Source organism: Leptidea sinapis, chromosome 2 (assembly GCF_905404315.1).
Source record: "Leptidea sinapis chromosome 2, ilLepSina1.1, whole genome shotgun sequence".
Taxonomy (NCBI): Eukaryota; Metazoa; Arthropoda; class Insecta; order Lepidoptera; family Pieridae; genus Leptidea; species Leptidea sinapis.
Window position 1 is genome coordinate 20,245,287 of NC_066266.1, and position 15,029 is coordinate 20,260,315.

Genomic DNA, 15,029 nt, shown 5'->3' on the forward strand with positions numbered 1-15,029 from the left:
TTAATTGTTAATAATCTTCGTGGTTAAGCCAACGATGTTAAATGGTGCCTTGTGGTTAACATAGAAAACCACATCTTGAAACTATAGATCAGAATCTATGAGCGTAACATGAATGGGCAGCACTCAGCAGGTAGTTCCAATACAGTTATTACAGTGGTATGGATATGTTTTGAGATGGGCACAGAACAGATCGTCCTACAGACAAATGGCAAAAGTGGCCAACGTTGACTTTATTTGACAAAATATGAAGAATATAATTAGAACAGAACTATCTGACAGATAACTAACTAACTTTTATACTACATATTGGTGCAGTGAGATACGGAAAGTGAAGCAGAATTTCGAGAAGAAGAGGTTATTCGTCAACCATATTACCAAAGCAATTTATACTTATGAATTATAATTATTATGTAACAATATAACAACATACTTTATGTATGTACTTCGTCTGTAGTATAGTCTTAAGCATATTTCGTTTTTTATCCATCATTCTCTAATTACAGCGATACGAAACTTTAAATGATTGACATTGTGCTTTTGCTTTCATTTAGTCATCTATTTAGATATCTTATACATGTTATCGAAAAACGAGCGTAGGTACATAAGTGACTATAATATTGTATTAAGTATATACACCCCTAGGTAAATTTACTGTCACCACAAGCATTTGATAAATTCAAAGAATAATGCAAAAAACTCTAAGAAAATCTCATTTTAAAGAGAATAAAGTAGTTTATACAACTCGTCAAGTTACGATTACTTAGTAACAGTATCGATTACTGAAAAATTGTTCGATTACCAGTGTTGCAATTTAAAAAAAAGCATAAACCACAGCTAATGTTCTAATATTTATGGATGGAACTATGTTACGGAAAATTGCATTTTGTATGTAAATTATGATAAATAGCAAACGATTTCATGTTTATTTAGCTCAATATCTGTATATGTAATATACCTGGATCAATAGGATAGGGTATCAGAATAACAGAAGCATGAAATTTCAAGTTTTAAATTTCAATAGAGTTACACCATAGACGTCAAACCCATGTATTGATCATTCGAGTTTTACGCTACATCCGGTGCATCGAGGTTATTTTTGGATGCATTATGTTCATGATGATACCATTTTTCATTTTACGCAGGTATATAAACTATAAAATAATGTGACCTCTCTAGATCCCATTCTAATCATTTACTCCTAAGACATAATTGCATTGTCATTGTCAATAGAAATTGTCACTACTTTTATTGAATAGTGTCATTAAAAAATGTCAAGGTTCATTACCAAAATAAATCAATGATCAATTGCCAATATATAGATAGGTAGGCTGCATAATAATATAATATTATGTACATCTACTAACTGAAGTACTGTTGAAAACAAAAGTTTTCGATTGATTGGTATTTGCAAATTAAATAGTGATTTATGTGTGCATAATAAGAGTAATTATGAGCTCGCTGCTACATTTATGATGAGACCACGGCGTTATATTATATGACGTCCTGTCTTGGGAAATAATGTTTATGCAATGTCTTTTTGTAACTCGTAACATAGTATGTATTTTTTAGATAGGTGAACCTTGGCACCTCTAATTGAGATAATGGTGTAATCTATAATGATTAATGTTGTTTATTTAAACTTAATTATTTTCTTTAATATTGTAATTAGCTCACGCCGGCCGTTTCATTAAAGTATAAAATCTCATAGGTATGAACGATTAACGATTTTTATCGTATCACATTCTCTTAGTATATAAATGTTAAAATGTATTGCGTCTAGTTCCAGTAGGTACCTAGAGATAGTCAGATTTGATTTAACTCTTAATAGCCACCTATAACATTAAAAAGAAATTACCTTCAAACCATTACATTATTTTCTACTCAAGTAGGTACCTAATATCAATATTTGTAGACAAAGCGCTGTCAGAAGTGGTCGCTATATCGCAGTATGCTAACCTCTTAGAACGTTTTGAGATCTTTTAGATTCGATCTTATTCTCTTTATGAGACCATTCGATTTATCTGTGCTTTGATTATGGCGATGGTTTATACTTTACAAATTGAACTAGCTAGGTATGTATCTCAAAGAACATGCGCGTCCCTACGCTAAAAGGTCTGCAAAAAGCAATAGGTATTAATGTTTGTTTTGGTTAGTGGTCATTGGATCTAGGTTTTATTATTATTATGCGAATGATCTACAGGCGAGCGTGATAAGGGAACCACAACACGCGTTCCACAGGTACCGACGTTTTTCAACAACGAAAAAACATACTTTGTTGTTTGTTTTGTAGGCTTTTTTATAGTTCAGTTACAGTTGTAATTTTCTTAATTATTATCGGTCGGCCAAATCGATTTTTAAGAATATAAAACTTTCGTTACTTTAAGATAAAATAGATAGGTAACCGAGCTAATTTTATTGTTATTAAAATGGAAGGGCAAGAAAATGTGGGAATGCATGTCAGCCATTTTGGTTTTTTAGTGTTCTGTGTATCCCTATAGCAGACATTTCCTTTCGTTTCGTCAGCATGCTGATAGTAACAGCTGGAAATATTACAGTATGTATTGCCAGCCATCATCAGTATTTAAGGTACACAATATTTTATTTTCTACAATAGGTAGTATGGAAAAATAATATGACGATCCATATAGCGGAATGGTTAGTGACCGTGTCTACTCAACTAGAGGTCCCGAATAATAGTGCTTATATTTGAGCAGATTTTCGTCTAGACTTGATCAATCCATTGTGAAGACCATAATATTGTGACATTATTCTTTAAAATGAAACAAAAATCAGTTATAAATGTTTATTACGACTTTCACTTCTTGGCTACAAGTTTCTTAGCTTCCGCCTTCTTTTGTGCCTTCTCGGTAGTCTTCTTCTTAGGCGGTGGAGGAGTTTTCTTTGCCACGGTCTTCTTGGGCTTTTTAGCAGCCGCCAGCTTTAAAGATTTCCTGCGGAGCTCGCGTAAGGCTTCTGCTTTCTGTGCTGGGTGATCAGCTGGCAGTTTTACCTGGTAACATCCAGAAGATTAATATATTGTTCATTATATAATCTATGCTATACCATAATATTTAAAATAGCTTTATTAGATTTGGTTTAATTTTGTTGGTTATTAATAAACAATAACTCTATCAAATGAAATATCTCTCCCCAAGAGGTCACCTCTAATGAAGGGCAAGGCCAACTTCAGATGGTGTTTTTAGTGGGGTATACAAATAGGTTTCATGTAAGTCCCACATAACCAACACAGCCGGCTGGGTTGATATGCATGAGCATTCATCTCCCTCCCATCGTTATCTGGGAGCGTAGCCCATTCCCTTTGTCTGGGCGCATAGCAAAAGATCAAAATCAAACCAAATCAAAATGCCATCAGAATGTGTCAACGTGAAAGTAATCATTGTGGTCATAACCCAATGCTCTGTAGAGAAATATCATCATGTTTAATATGTCTATCTACCCTAGAGTGAAGGATTTTTAAGATTTTTTCTTCTGAATATCCAAGATGTAATGTCCATGTAAAATTATAAAGCTGAACAATAAAGCTAAGGGAATATTCCATGGCCACTAGTAAATACAATAAAATCTCTTTAAATCCACTTTACATTACGATCTTCATGTCTCTTCTATTGAATACTACACAAGTTTATATTTTTACTTACTCCACGCTTTTCAGCCACAGCCAGGGCCCTCACATTTTTCCTTCTTGCCTGGTCCAAAATGGCTTTCCTCTTCAGGACAGCAGCATATGGGTTCAATCTCAGCATAGCCTTGGTGTTGGTCAGTGGGTTCAGCTTACGTTTAGTGCGAACAACGCGTTTGCTGAAACATAGGCGATGTTAGCTCTTGTTTTATAAACAATCCAGTTACTTGTATCGTTGTTATGATAATCAGAAAGTGTCAACGTGAGTAATCATTACTTCTCATAACCCAATGCTCTGAAAAGGCATATCATCATAAAAGGCATTTATTTTCTCAAAATTGATTCCTTTAGAACTATTTTTGATGACAGTCAGACACTAACCACCACTTCGGAAACAAATGGCACTCTGAGAGAGAAAAAACTCCCCCAGAACTCTTTTTTTCACTCTAATAAAATATCCAATATGGAACTGTGATTGTTCAAAATTGTATACACCAAGCAGTGCTCAGTCATTCAATAAATTGTGTTAATTATGTACCATCATAATATCTTAAATCATCACCCAGGCCTGTTAATTTCTTATTTTAAAGCTAGTTACCAATATGTAAGTTACTCACCTGGGTGCACGCAGAACCTTTCTGATCTCATCAGACTTCAGTAGCCTGGTGAGGTCAGTGTTGGCCATCTTGGGCTGCGGCAGGTTGAAGTTCTTCTTAGCCTTGGATGGTGACTTCCAGGACCCGAACAGGGAATCTGTTAATAGAGAATGACCAATGGAAATTTTCACTCATGTTTTTTTGCTAAATTTTAATACATTGGTTAAGGACACAAAATAATGAACAACTGTACTTAAAGGTTAAGATTGTATTCTCACCTAGTCTCTGGAAGGCAGACCTGGTCCAGATGATGAAGCGACCAACATGACCTCCTGGAGCCAGCTTCAGAAGGTTCATCTTGTTGACATTCAGCATCTCAACACCAGGGATGTTGCGGAAAGATTTTGTAAGACCCTGTTGGGCATTATATTCAGATTACAAATGTGACCTTGTTCAATTATTAGTTCAAACCTCAGATAATTTATAAATCTAGATAGTCTCTTGTTAGTCACCGATAAAAGGCCAGTTTTAATACTTAATGTGTGTGTGACTATCTACGTCTTATACTCGCGACTTGTATGTGTAAACTCAATTTTTTTTGGACATTTTCACAGCTCATAGTCTACCAGTGTTCCCCAATCATTTTCAGGCTATGCCCTACCTTAACATTTCTAAAATTTTTAAATTTTATACATAATTTTAAAACTTTCAAATTGCTTTGTTCCCTTAAGAAACATAAATGATAAATTTTAGGAAGAAATTGGTATAAAATTGTTATCAAAACATGAATTCAAACAAATTTCAATATTGATTTTTCTATATTCATTTAGTGCGATACTTGCGCTTGATAATTGCTGCACACAGACTTTATTTAAGTTCCAATTTACTTAGCTTTAAACTCAAGTCTCCGCCTTGTCTCATATCAAGTCGATTTATTTTTTGTATGAGTGTGACATCTATAAATGTCGACGCCAGATTTACTATTGTCGACTGCATTAAATTTAATTATTATTCTATTCTTCCTACTGTGGCTTCTGTGGAAGACACACCACAGATTTGCCAGAATCACGTTAAAGTAGACCACCAAGCTTTGAGTTGTGTCTCCTAAGTTTAACAGTAATAATCGGTGTTAAGATTACATAAAGTTTAATTTTCTTATAATTATACTCAAATATTACTTCGTTTACCTACTCTGTCAATCATACTTCATCTAACTGTCAAATACAACATTCATTCACTCACTCTATTCTACTTCAACTACTTGCACACGACACCTGAACTACACAAGAGACTATAATAGTAATCCTGTTAAGACGAATATACATCTTTAAGAAGATATCAATCTTTCTTTTGTTCATCGGGAACAGTAAATCATTTACAGCACTAAATCCACATTCAGCTAAATCGGTAAATGTATTCCACATGTCGACACACCAATACACATGTAGTGTACTTGATGTTTCCTTCGGGAAGGTTTACTCTCCCCCTCTAATGTAACCCAACATTGTATCTGACAATATGAGTAAGGCTAAGAGGGGGCATAAAAGAATAATTAAACACATGATATATTATGTCAGTGGGAGGCTTTTTTGCACAGGTTCCCGGCTAGATTATGGGTACCACAACGGCGCCTATTTCTGCCGTGAAGCAATAATGTGTAAGCATAATTGCGTTTCGGTCTTGAAGGGCGCCGTAGCTAGTGAAATTATTGGGCAAATGAGACTTATCTACTTGTCTCAAGGTGACGAAAGCGATTGTTGGATTATTCAATAATCCTGAGCGGCATTACATTGTAATGGGCAGGGCGTATTAATTACCATCAGCTGAACGTCTTGCTCGTCTCGTACCTTAGTTACACTTATTAATTAGAATTTTTAGTGCATATTCAGAACAATTATCTGATTGTCCTATCCAACCTGTAAATTTCAGGAGATACTATATTTAGAAGATAAAAGTAGTGATTAAGTACAAATGACAAAACCAACCTGGTCCCTGTAGTATACGATGAGCGGTCCCTTGCGTTGGATGCGACGACGGTTGCGCATCTTACCCTTACCGGGGCGAAGTCGCTGGGACTTGTACACCTGTTAATAAAATAACATAATGAATAACATGAAACATTCAAGTCATCTTCGCGATCGGCTTGATTCTTCGGCGTTGCGCAATGATGTGGGTTTCGCTATGCATCTTCAACCGCATTCATCACGGGGAATGCTCAGAGCTTTTCGGGTTGATGCCAGCAGTTGAACACCACCAACGGTCATTTCGTCAAAATGCTTAATATCACCCTAATCACTTGGTTAAATCAATCACCGGCTGCTGTTTTGCCGAAGCGATGCTACTTAGGGACCTTCAAGAAAGGAACATACTACCACCTTAAAGGCCGGCAACGCATCTCCCGACTACTTGTTTTGCGGACGTCCATGGGCGCCTGCCTTACCACTTGCAATCACGTAAGCCTTTGGCCCGTTTGCCCATTGGAAATGTAAAGGAGCTACCAACACCTTGAGATGGATAGATAGATAACTTACGGCCTTTCCCAATATTCTCTTACTTGCGATAAAAATATCGTTGACATTTCTGTCCCAATAAACGTATCGACGGTAACTCACCTTATCCGTACACGTATAGCTTACCAGCGATAGAAGTTTGTATGGAAATTGCAATTCACGCGACCCATTATAAGGCGATAAGTTTGACTTATCGGGTATATTGGGACAGCTTCAGATTATTGACTGCTAATTACTGACGTAAGACGAAGTAGAAGGTAGTAATCTATATCTATCTGTAGATAGTATATTGGGGACGGCCGTTAGACACACCAGGATATTTCATGAAAAATCAATGAAATTGAGCCGAATTTCTTGCGATACCGACTGCTGAAGTCTAGTGTATTCTAGATTGTATATCATATTGAAAGAAATCAATATAATTGTTGTTCTAGAACTTTCTTTAGTCCCTTCATTGAACATTGAGGTTACGAAATAACGAAACCGCACTGTAATAAGGGGACATAATATAATATTTAAGAATTAATATGCATTTATAGATAACATCACAATTCAAAATTGGCATGCCAATAAATAATTATTTATACACTTGCTTGACATCAAAATGTTAAGGATCTATAATCTTCAAAATAAACTGTATTCATTATTTCTCAATTTTATTAAGGCATTTCTAATAGCCCGAAACACGAATATACTAAGTTTAATTGATGCAAATAATACCAAAAGTCAAAATAAGAACAGTTTGTGTGACTATTTTAAACATTTACCACCTCATTATGTTGTACTTACATACTCTTTGGCGAAAATTAAAAAAGTAACACACCTTGAGAACATCAGACCAAGCCTTGACACGTCTGAGGAAGATGACAGCCTCCTTTGTCTTGGTGATCTCCTGGACCTTGTCGGACACGACCAATGGCAGCTCTGGGATCTTCTCAATCACATGTCCTGTACACATTACAGTATACTTAATGTACAGATGATCCTATGAACCTGCCACAACATGCTACAAGGCCTGACCCAGCATCAGGCTCTCAGCTTAACATGAAGTCCACCACCAGTGGGAGGCTCCTTTGCGCAGGATGCCGGCTAGATTATGAGTACCACAACGGCGCCTATTTCTGCCTTGAAGCAGTAATGTGTAAACATTATCGTGTTTCGGTCTGAAAGGCTCCTTAGCTAGTGAAATTACTGGACAAATGAGACTTATGTCTCAAGGTGACGAGCGCAAATGTAGTGCCGCTCAGAATTTTTGCGTTTTTGCATTTGAATTTGAGAAAATAAATGCCTTTAACGCCATTTAATATCAATGAAATACAAAGATATATTGTAACATATACAATGCACCCAACGTAGCTATGATAGCCACTCTGGAACGCCATGTGTATGTGTTGATGTTGCACTATTCCGCAGTAACACACAAAGATATCATCATCTACTGCATGTGGACATATAGTGCATATAAATATTGAATAATTACGGAATTGTATATAAAATATAATTATTACAAACAGATGAACTGTGGATGTCAGGTACACATCACTATTAATATGGAAACACAAAGTGAATGCAGAACTATCAACTAATTGGCAAACGCGGAAAACTTATAATGAAAATAAACCATTTTTCAGATATCAGATATGTACAATAGTTATGGAAAAATCTTCTGGTCACACACAGTATATTGTCTAGTGAGCTGCTAGTGTCACAAACCTCGGGCCTGCACCAGTGCGGGCACTCCAGCGGCGGCGACTGCGGCAGCCGCTGCGGCACGACGTTGCCGTAGGTTGACGCGGCGGTGCCATCTCCGCCACAGCTTGGTGGGCGCGAACATCCGCCCGCCGCGGCACATGTTGCCGAACGCACCCTGACCAGATCTGTGTGAACACATCTTTACTTTACCGGTGGGAGGCTCCTTTGCACATGAAGCCAGCCAGATTATGGGCACCACAACGGCGCCTTTTTCTGCCGTGAAGCAGTAATGTGTTAGAAGGACTGAAGGGCACCGAAGCTAGCGAAATTACTAGGCAAATGAGACTTAACATTTCTTATGTCTCAAGGTGACGAGCGCACTTCTTAAAAAACTATTATAACATAATATTATTTATTTGATAGGCGGGCCACACAATATATAATAAATGTCACACAGTTAATGTCACCGTTGATGTCATGATAATAACTATGATTGTTAACACATACTCAGTTCAGACTTGATGTCAATACACTTCACTTTACAAAATAGATAAGGGTGGGATGGATTTGACTGGAAAACTAGTTGTATATAAAAAATAAACAGAATTATAAGAAAGAAAACACTCACCGGTGAGTACCACCTCCACGAACACGTGGAATACGGGCTACAGCACGACCTGTTCCCCACGACTCAGCACTGGTTTGGTGACCTACAGCAAGAGATAGTTAAGATTTGTTTCAACTAACACCTTTTTTATGGGAGGAGAACAAATGAGTGTACATTTATAAATATAACTTGTGAATTGAATGAAATTTGTCAATTTGGCCCCATTTTTGAAAATGTTTTATTTAATAAAATAAAAATTAAAGTGGTTGGACAAACATATTGGAAGTATCTTGTATCCTATAGCATAATATAGACCTGGACATTAAGCAGAATAAAGAAAGCTATTAAAGAAATAACTTTTTACAACAATTCAGTATAAACTCAAGTGTTTGAATGAAATGCAAAGATGTATTGTAACAAACACAATGCACCCAACGTAGCTATGATAGCCACTCTGGAACGCCATGTGTATGTGTTTTTGTTGCACTATTCCGCAGTAACACACAAAGATATCATCATCTACTGCATGTGGACATATAGTGCATAGTTATATTATTTCTAGCCAGGTTTATTACTTTAGTGTGTGTAACAAGCTGCATCTAACAATCGCGATATGTCTGTCACTTCAATTCTGTTTGAAGGAGGCCATACCTAGTGTCATTGTCATCTAGTGCATGTGACATTTACTAAATTTAGCATATGTTCGGAAACAGTTGAGCTCTTGAGAAGAACATACAAGAAACTCAATGGACTCACTCTTTTCAATAAAATAGAGTATTTTGTAATGGCTATAATATACATAACAAATTAGTTTGTAATGTTCTGTCTCCAATATATGAGTCCTGTTTAAATAATATTATTCCATAAACAGAAATAAATAATAAACTATAGATATAAACATAATTGATTGTATATTATTTGAATCAACATTTAGAGGTTGAATTCATGTTTGTGTAAGGATGCTTCATTAACATAATAGTAATTAGTAATGGCATGCAACAAATAATGTGGTTGGTCTGTAAACAAGAAAACTAAACTAGTATCAAATTTTATAACACCAAGTGACTTACCGGCCTCCTTGCTGACACAGTATGGTTGACGGGCATTCTTGGACATAGACACATGAACATCGTTGACAAGGTCAGGTCTGATTGGTGCCTTGAAGACAAAGGGTAACGGCAGTGACGCCTTATCAACCACCTCGCATTTCTCTGAATAAACCGACACAAGCGGTCGGGCAACTGATAGACTCTGTAAATAAATAAATTGGTTTAAAACAAATATTTCAATTCTATTCTTTTTGGTGGCTTCTGTGGAACGAAACCAAAAAGCTTGCCAAAAATACTTAACAACCAATCATTATTATTTCAAAGTCTAGTCTTAAAAAAATAAGTATTTCATTAAAATACTATCGAGATGAGGTTTTGTACACTGTTTATTATAGGAAGAAAAAACACATTGTTTTTTAGTATATATTTTTATTAGTCATCATCATTTTCAAAATCACCTTTTATAATTAGAATCTCATCCAGAAACAATGCAGGTGGCTCAATCCCATCTTGATGCCCTGCCCTAAATACCACACAACAGACATTTCATGTTCACAGCAACCCACAGGTCTACCGACCAAACAAATGTAACAGTATCCGGCAAGAGCAGCTCTAGTATTAGAAATATATGGGTCAAACAGTAGATAAGTTTTTCTACTTGTGTGCCTTGATTGTATCCTACCCCGTAGAAGATATTTATATGACCAAACTCATGGATAGGTTGTCGGAATTCTTCAATTTTGTAGGGGCCCAGTTCAGTCTTCCGGTATTTCAGACACTTATTAATGTTTTCACACATTACTATATGGAATCATACTGTACAATTTACACAACAACTCTCTGGAGTAAAATACGCTGTAGATATATTAAAATCTATGAAATAAACCAAATAATTATAAAAATGTAAACTTTCATGCAACTTGAATGAAATAAAAAATACAGAATTCTGTTTTGACAACATAAAATAACATGACAGATGCGCAGTTCAGATATAGATTCCATTGCACAGTAACATTAAACTATGTATTTATTGCTAAATTAATTTAATCTCTAAAACATTAATTGAAATGAGGTTCATGGATCCAATAAAAATTTGTTATTTCTCAAAAGCCGATAATGACTGTTACATGGTATATAGTGTTTGCCTTTTTATTATCATTTCATGAACCCTGTTAGATTTTACAATAAAACAAGGCCTGTTGACAATAATAAATTAGTTACAAATTTACTAGCATAAAACGATTAACCATATCCAGTGGGACCTAAAGAAATTGTCTCCTTGTGGGATAATGAGACTTTAATCTCTTGTGTGCTAACTTTATAACAACATACAAAACATTGGTCTCATGCCATTGCCACATGGCAATGTGAGCAGACAGGAAGTTAACCTATTACATTTCAGAGTGACATGAACAAATGCAATGCTACCCCGATACCAATTTTTTTTTCCATTAATATGAGCAGGATGAATCACTTATTATCTGTATAATAATCTGAACATGTTATAAAACAAAGTCCTTTACTGCATCTGTCTGTCTGTTCATGATAATCTCAAAAATAGTGTGGTTCTCGAGGATGGTTTAAGTACATATTTAGTAAAGTTTTTGTATGAACGTTATTTGTTGGAGGTGTGGGAAAAAAATCATATGTAGCAGTGCAAGAATTTCGCAATGTAAATAGAAACAAATAAAGCTCATTAGACAATGCTTCTCTGTATGAAATCATGTAAGTTTCATGTATTCCAAATGTCGACACATTACAAATACAACACAATTGTAATGTTTCCTAATGGAAAACATAATGTAGACCCTATGTTTAACCTAGCGGACATCTATGATCCACTAGGATGAGTTTTAGGGTCATACAACTTCATTCGAAATTAAGATTTCTCCTTAAATAACCTCAAAATGAACAAAGAAAGTTTCAACAAATTCACACTTAACTTCACATTAACAATAAATATATAGTTGTATTATATCCTTTTATTGTAATTAATTGATTCACTGAAAATAAATGTGGACAAGTGATTCAACAGAAATATGGTTATGAAATTTTGTATAGATATTTTCAGCAAAAACAACAAGCGGTAATACAAACCTAATTAGTACATTAATATAAGATATCGAATAGAATAATTTGCAAATTCAATCTGGGATGCACTAATATTCTATCGATTAAGATTATAATCCAAGAAAAACTACACCTAAACAAACACGTGGGTCCACGAAAAACTTCTTTAAATTTGTATATATAACCACATCTACTTTATAATTACAGATCTATTTAAGCTAAAGCATGATTTAAAATGTAAGATAAACGCTTTTAGAAATACATTACTTACCATTTCGCAATATCAGCTAATCTTTTTCTCCAAAATACACTATGAACGGCGGCGCAGACCATCCGCCATGCCACGGAGAAATAAAAAGGCCGGATTCCGGAAAGTCGACATAGATAATAATTATTGACGACGGTTGCTATACACAAAAATTATGATCGCTCTACATTCAACCACAGTCTATCTAATACAATTTAAATACAAGATAATAATAAATCAGACTGAAAATAACTTTTCACTATACGAAAAAATACTTGCTTCTGAAGTGTTATGTTAACTTTTTCTATAAACTTTTGTTTCCTATTCAAATATCTGTAATCCAAAGAATATTATTCATATTTTTGAGAGAAATGGATCTCTCAAAAATGGTAACACCTTAATTATTACATAGTATTTACATCCTCTTTGACCTTAATATTTTGTTAACTGTGGCCATAGAGAAAAGTTGTACCCATTGGAAAATTGTGAACGTATTGTTTAAATTCTCTTTGGATAATTGTTTGAATAATTTATTTCAAATAAATTTTACACAATAGATATCTTTGAAATTTAGTTTATTGTGCAATTCCATGTTCACTTAAATTTTTATAAGACATTAGAAAATGATTGCATTGAAATAACTGTGTGACATATTTTTATTATACTGTGTGACAATGTATAGTTAAATAATTTACAGATACAATGTGATTACTATAATAGATATATGATGATGATCTATACAGATTTATATGATTTCTTTAATATAAAATACAGAAAAATGGAAGAAAAAGCACAAGACAATACTTCGCATACCTCACATGAAATGATAACGACTCATGAAACTGACGATGGATCAATACATTCTACAGAACTTACAATGCACAACTTAGATTTAGAATGTGGCAAGTCAAATGTAACTAATTTAACGCCTCCAAAAGATGATGATAAACTTGAAATGTGTAATAGCACAAGGTCACCAGCTCCTCTTATCATATTTAGTAGACCGACATCTATTATTATGCAGCACCCGGAAGCAATAACATTGCATTCAAACTTACAATCTCTGAAATCATTAGTGACTTCTCAACCACAATCATTATTTCTCCAAGCTCTCTCAAAATTAAACGAGAGTTCTTTAAGTATAGCTATTAACAACAATTTGCTCTTTAAAAACTCTGATGATGTAACTAATAAGTTGCCGGAGCCGTCAACCCCTGATTCCCTCACTAACGCTCCTCCATCATATTCATTTGTCTTACGTCAAATATCACGACGCAGACCACGTTTAATGGGTACTTTCATACCTTCCCCATCATTTGTTCAACATACGCCACCTCCAAATTACGCTGCAGCATTCGACATTTACGTGGACACCCCTATTCAGCCGCCAACAAGCAGGGTGTATAATTTTGGCTTCACACCAATTCCCGTCATGTGCCCAGAATGTGGTTACACAGGAATGACCACCGTTACTTGTAAAATCACACTGTGTACGCATTTATGTGCCTTCCTACTATGTATATTTTTATGTTGGGTTTGTGTACCCTTACCTTATGTCCTAAGGTCTTGTAAGGATGTATATCATTACTGCAGAAATTGTCGTAGTTTTTTAGGTCTGTACCGTCCTGCTCATCCAGAAAATGCATATTCATGAAGTACTTGTTTTTATGTTTATATATTATAATAAAGTTGTATGAAATAAAATGAAGAGCATAGTTTTTAACACTCTCATAGCGTTGTAGTTGGCACAAAAGTAAGATATTAACTTATGTACCTGCAGGTAACTAAGAGATGAAAAAAAGCCCGGTCAAATATCAGTCAAACTTAAGCATCTAGAAAACATCAAATAATTATAAGATATTTCTGGTTGTAATGAAGTTTTAACAATGCACCTCACATTTTGTCACCATCTCTGTTTGTTAGAGGCTATTCAGGTCAACTAATTGCCACAAGATATTAAATTTGGTCGGCTCATCGAAGGGCTGAATTGCCACGATCTAGTCCACTTTTCCCTGGAGGTCAAGGTGTCCTATCGACTGTTTCCTCGCCTAGACACAACATGTCCAAAGAAAGCGAGTATGCAGGACTATATGGAAATAAGCGCTGTTTGATGCCTACTTCCTGGAATATTGAGACGTTTGTGTGATACTCCAAACAATTTCCTCCAGCACTCGCATTGTCATGTTTCACGTGTCAGTATACAGAAATATGGAATAAATTACCGTTCGCATGAGCCTGGTACTAGTGACTCTTGTGATGTTCCTTTTCATCATTAAGTCCACTGCAGTATTAGTAACAGAGATCCGCATTTTTATTTCGTCAATATACCCAACATTCGAGATGACGGTCCAAGATACGTGCATGTGCAAGATTACTTTACAGTATTGTGGCTTCTTGAGTCAACCTATCGAATTATCTCGACCTTGACATACCTAGCTGTTTCGTAAACTTGTTTATATTCTCTTTTTTGTTTTTATGTTATGTCCGGTTTGACATCATTCTAGAATAATCTTTACGGGTTGATATAGATGCGTACTTAATTCATAATGAAATTCAGTAACTGAGCGATAAAGGGTACATTCAGTGCGATACCTATGACAAATGCCTCAACTGCTAGG

The 15,029-nt window shown here is 35.3% G+C and overlaps 2 protein-coding genes across 2 annotated transcripts; one reads left to right on the forward strand and one right to left on the reverse strand.

The window, feature by feature from the left end:
* Positions 1-2,789: 2,789 nt before the first annotated feature.
* LOC126973486 (60S ribosomal protein L4) lies at positions 2,790-10,401 on the reverse strand (the record flags this gene model as incomplete). The annotated part of the gene is made up of 9 exons (XM_050820816.1): positions 2,790-3,010; positions 3,660-3,819; positions 4,258-4,393; positions 4,515-4,650; positions 6,222-6,320; positions 7,570-7,694; positions 8,460-8,623; positions 9,067-9,148; positions 10,116-10,401. Coding segments are annotated over 9 exons (1,383 nt in total), but the record flags the coding sequence as incomplete, so codon positions are not given.
* A 2,541-nt stretch (positions 10,402-12,942) lies between these two features.
* On the forward strand, positions 12,943-14,105 carry LOC126977716 (uncharacterized). Its single transcript, XM_050826413.1, has one exon. The coding sequence runs from the start codon at positions 13,136-13,138 to the stop codon at positions 14,063-14,065; it is 930 nt and encodes a 309-aa protein (XP_050682370.1). The 5' UTR covers positions 12,943-13,135; the 3' UTR covers positions 14,066-14,105.
* Positions 14,106-15,029: the final 924 nt, after the last annotated feature.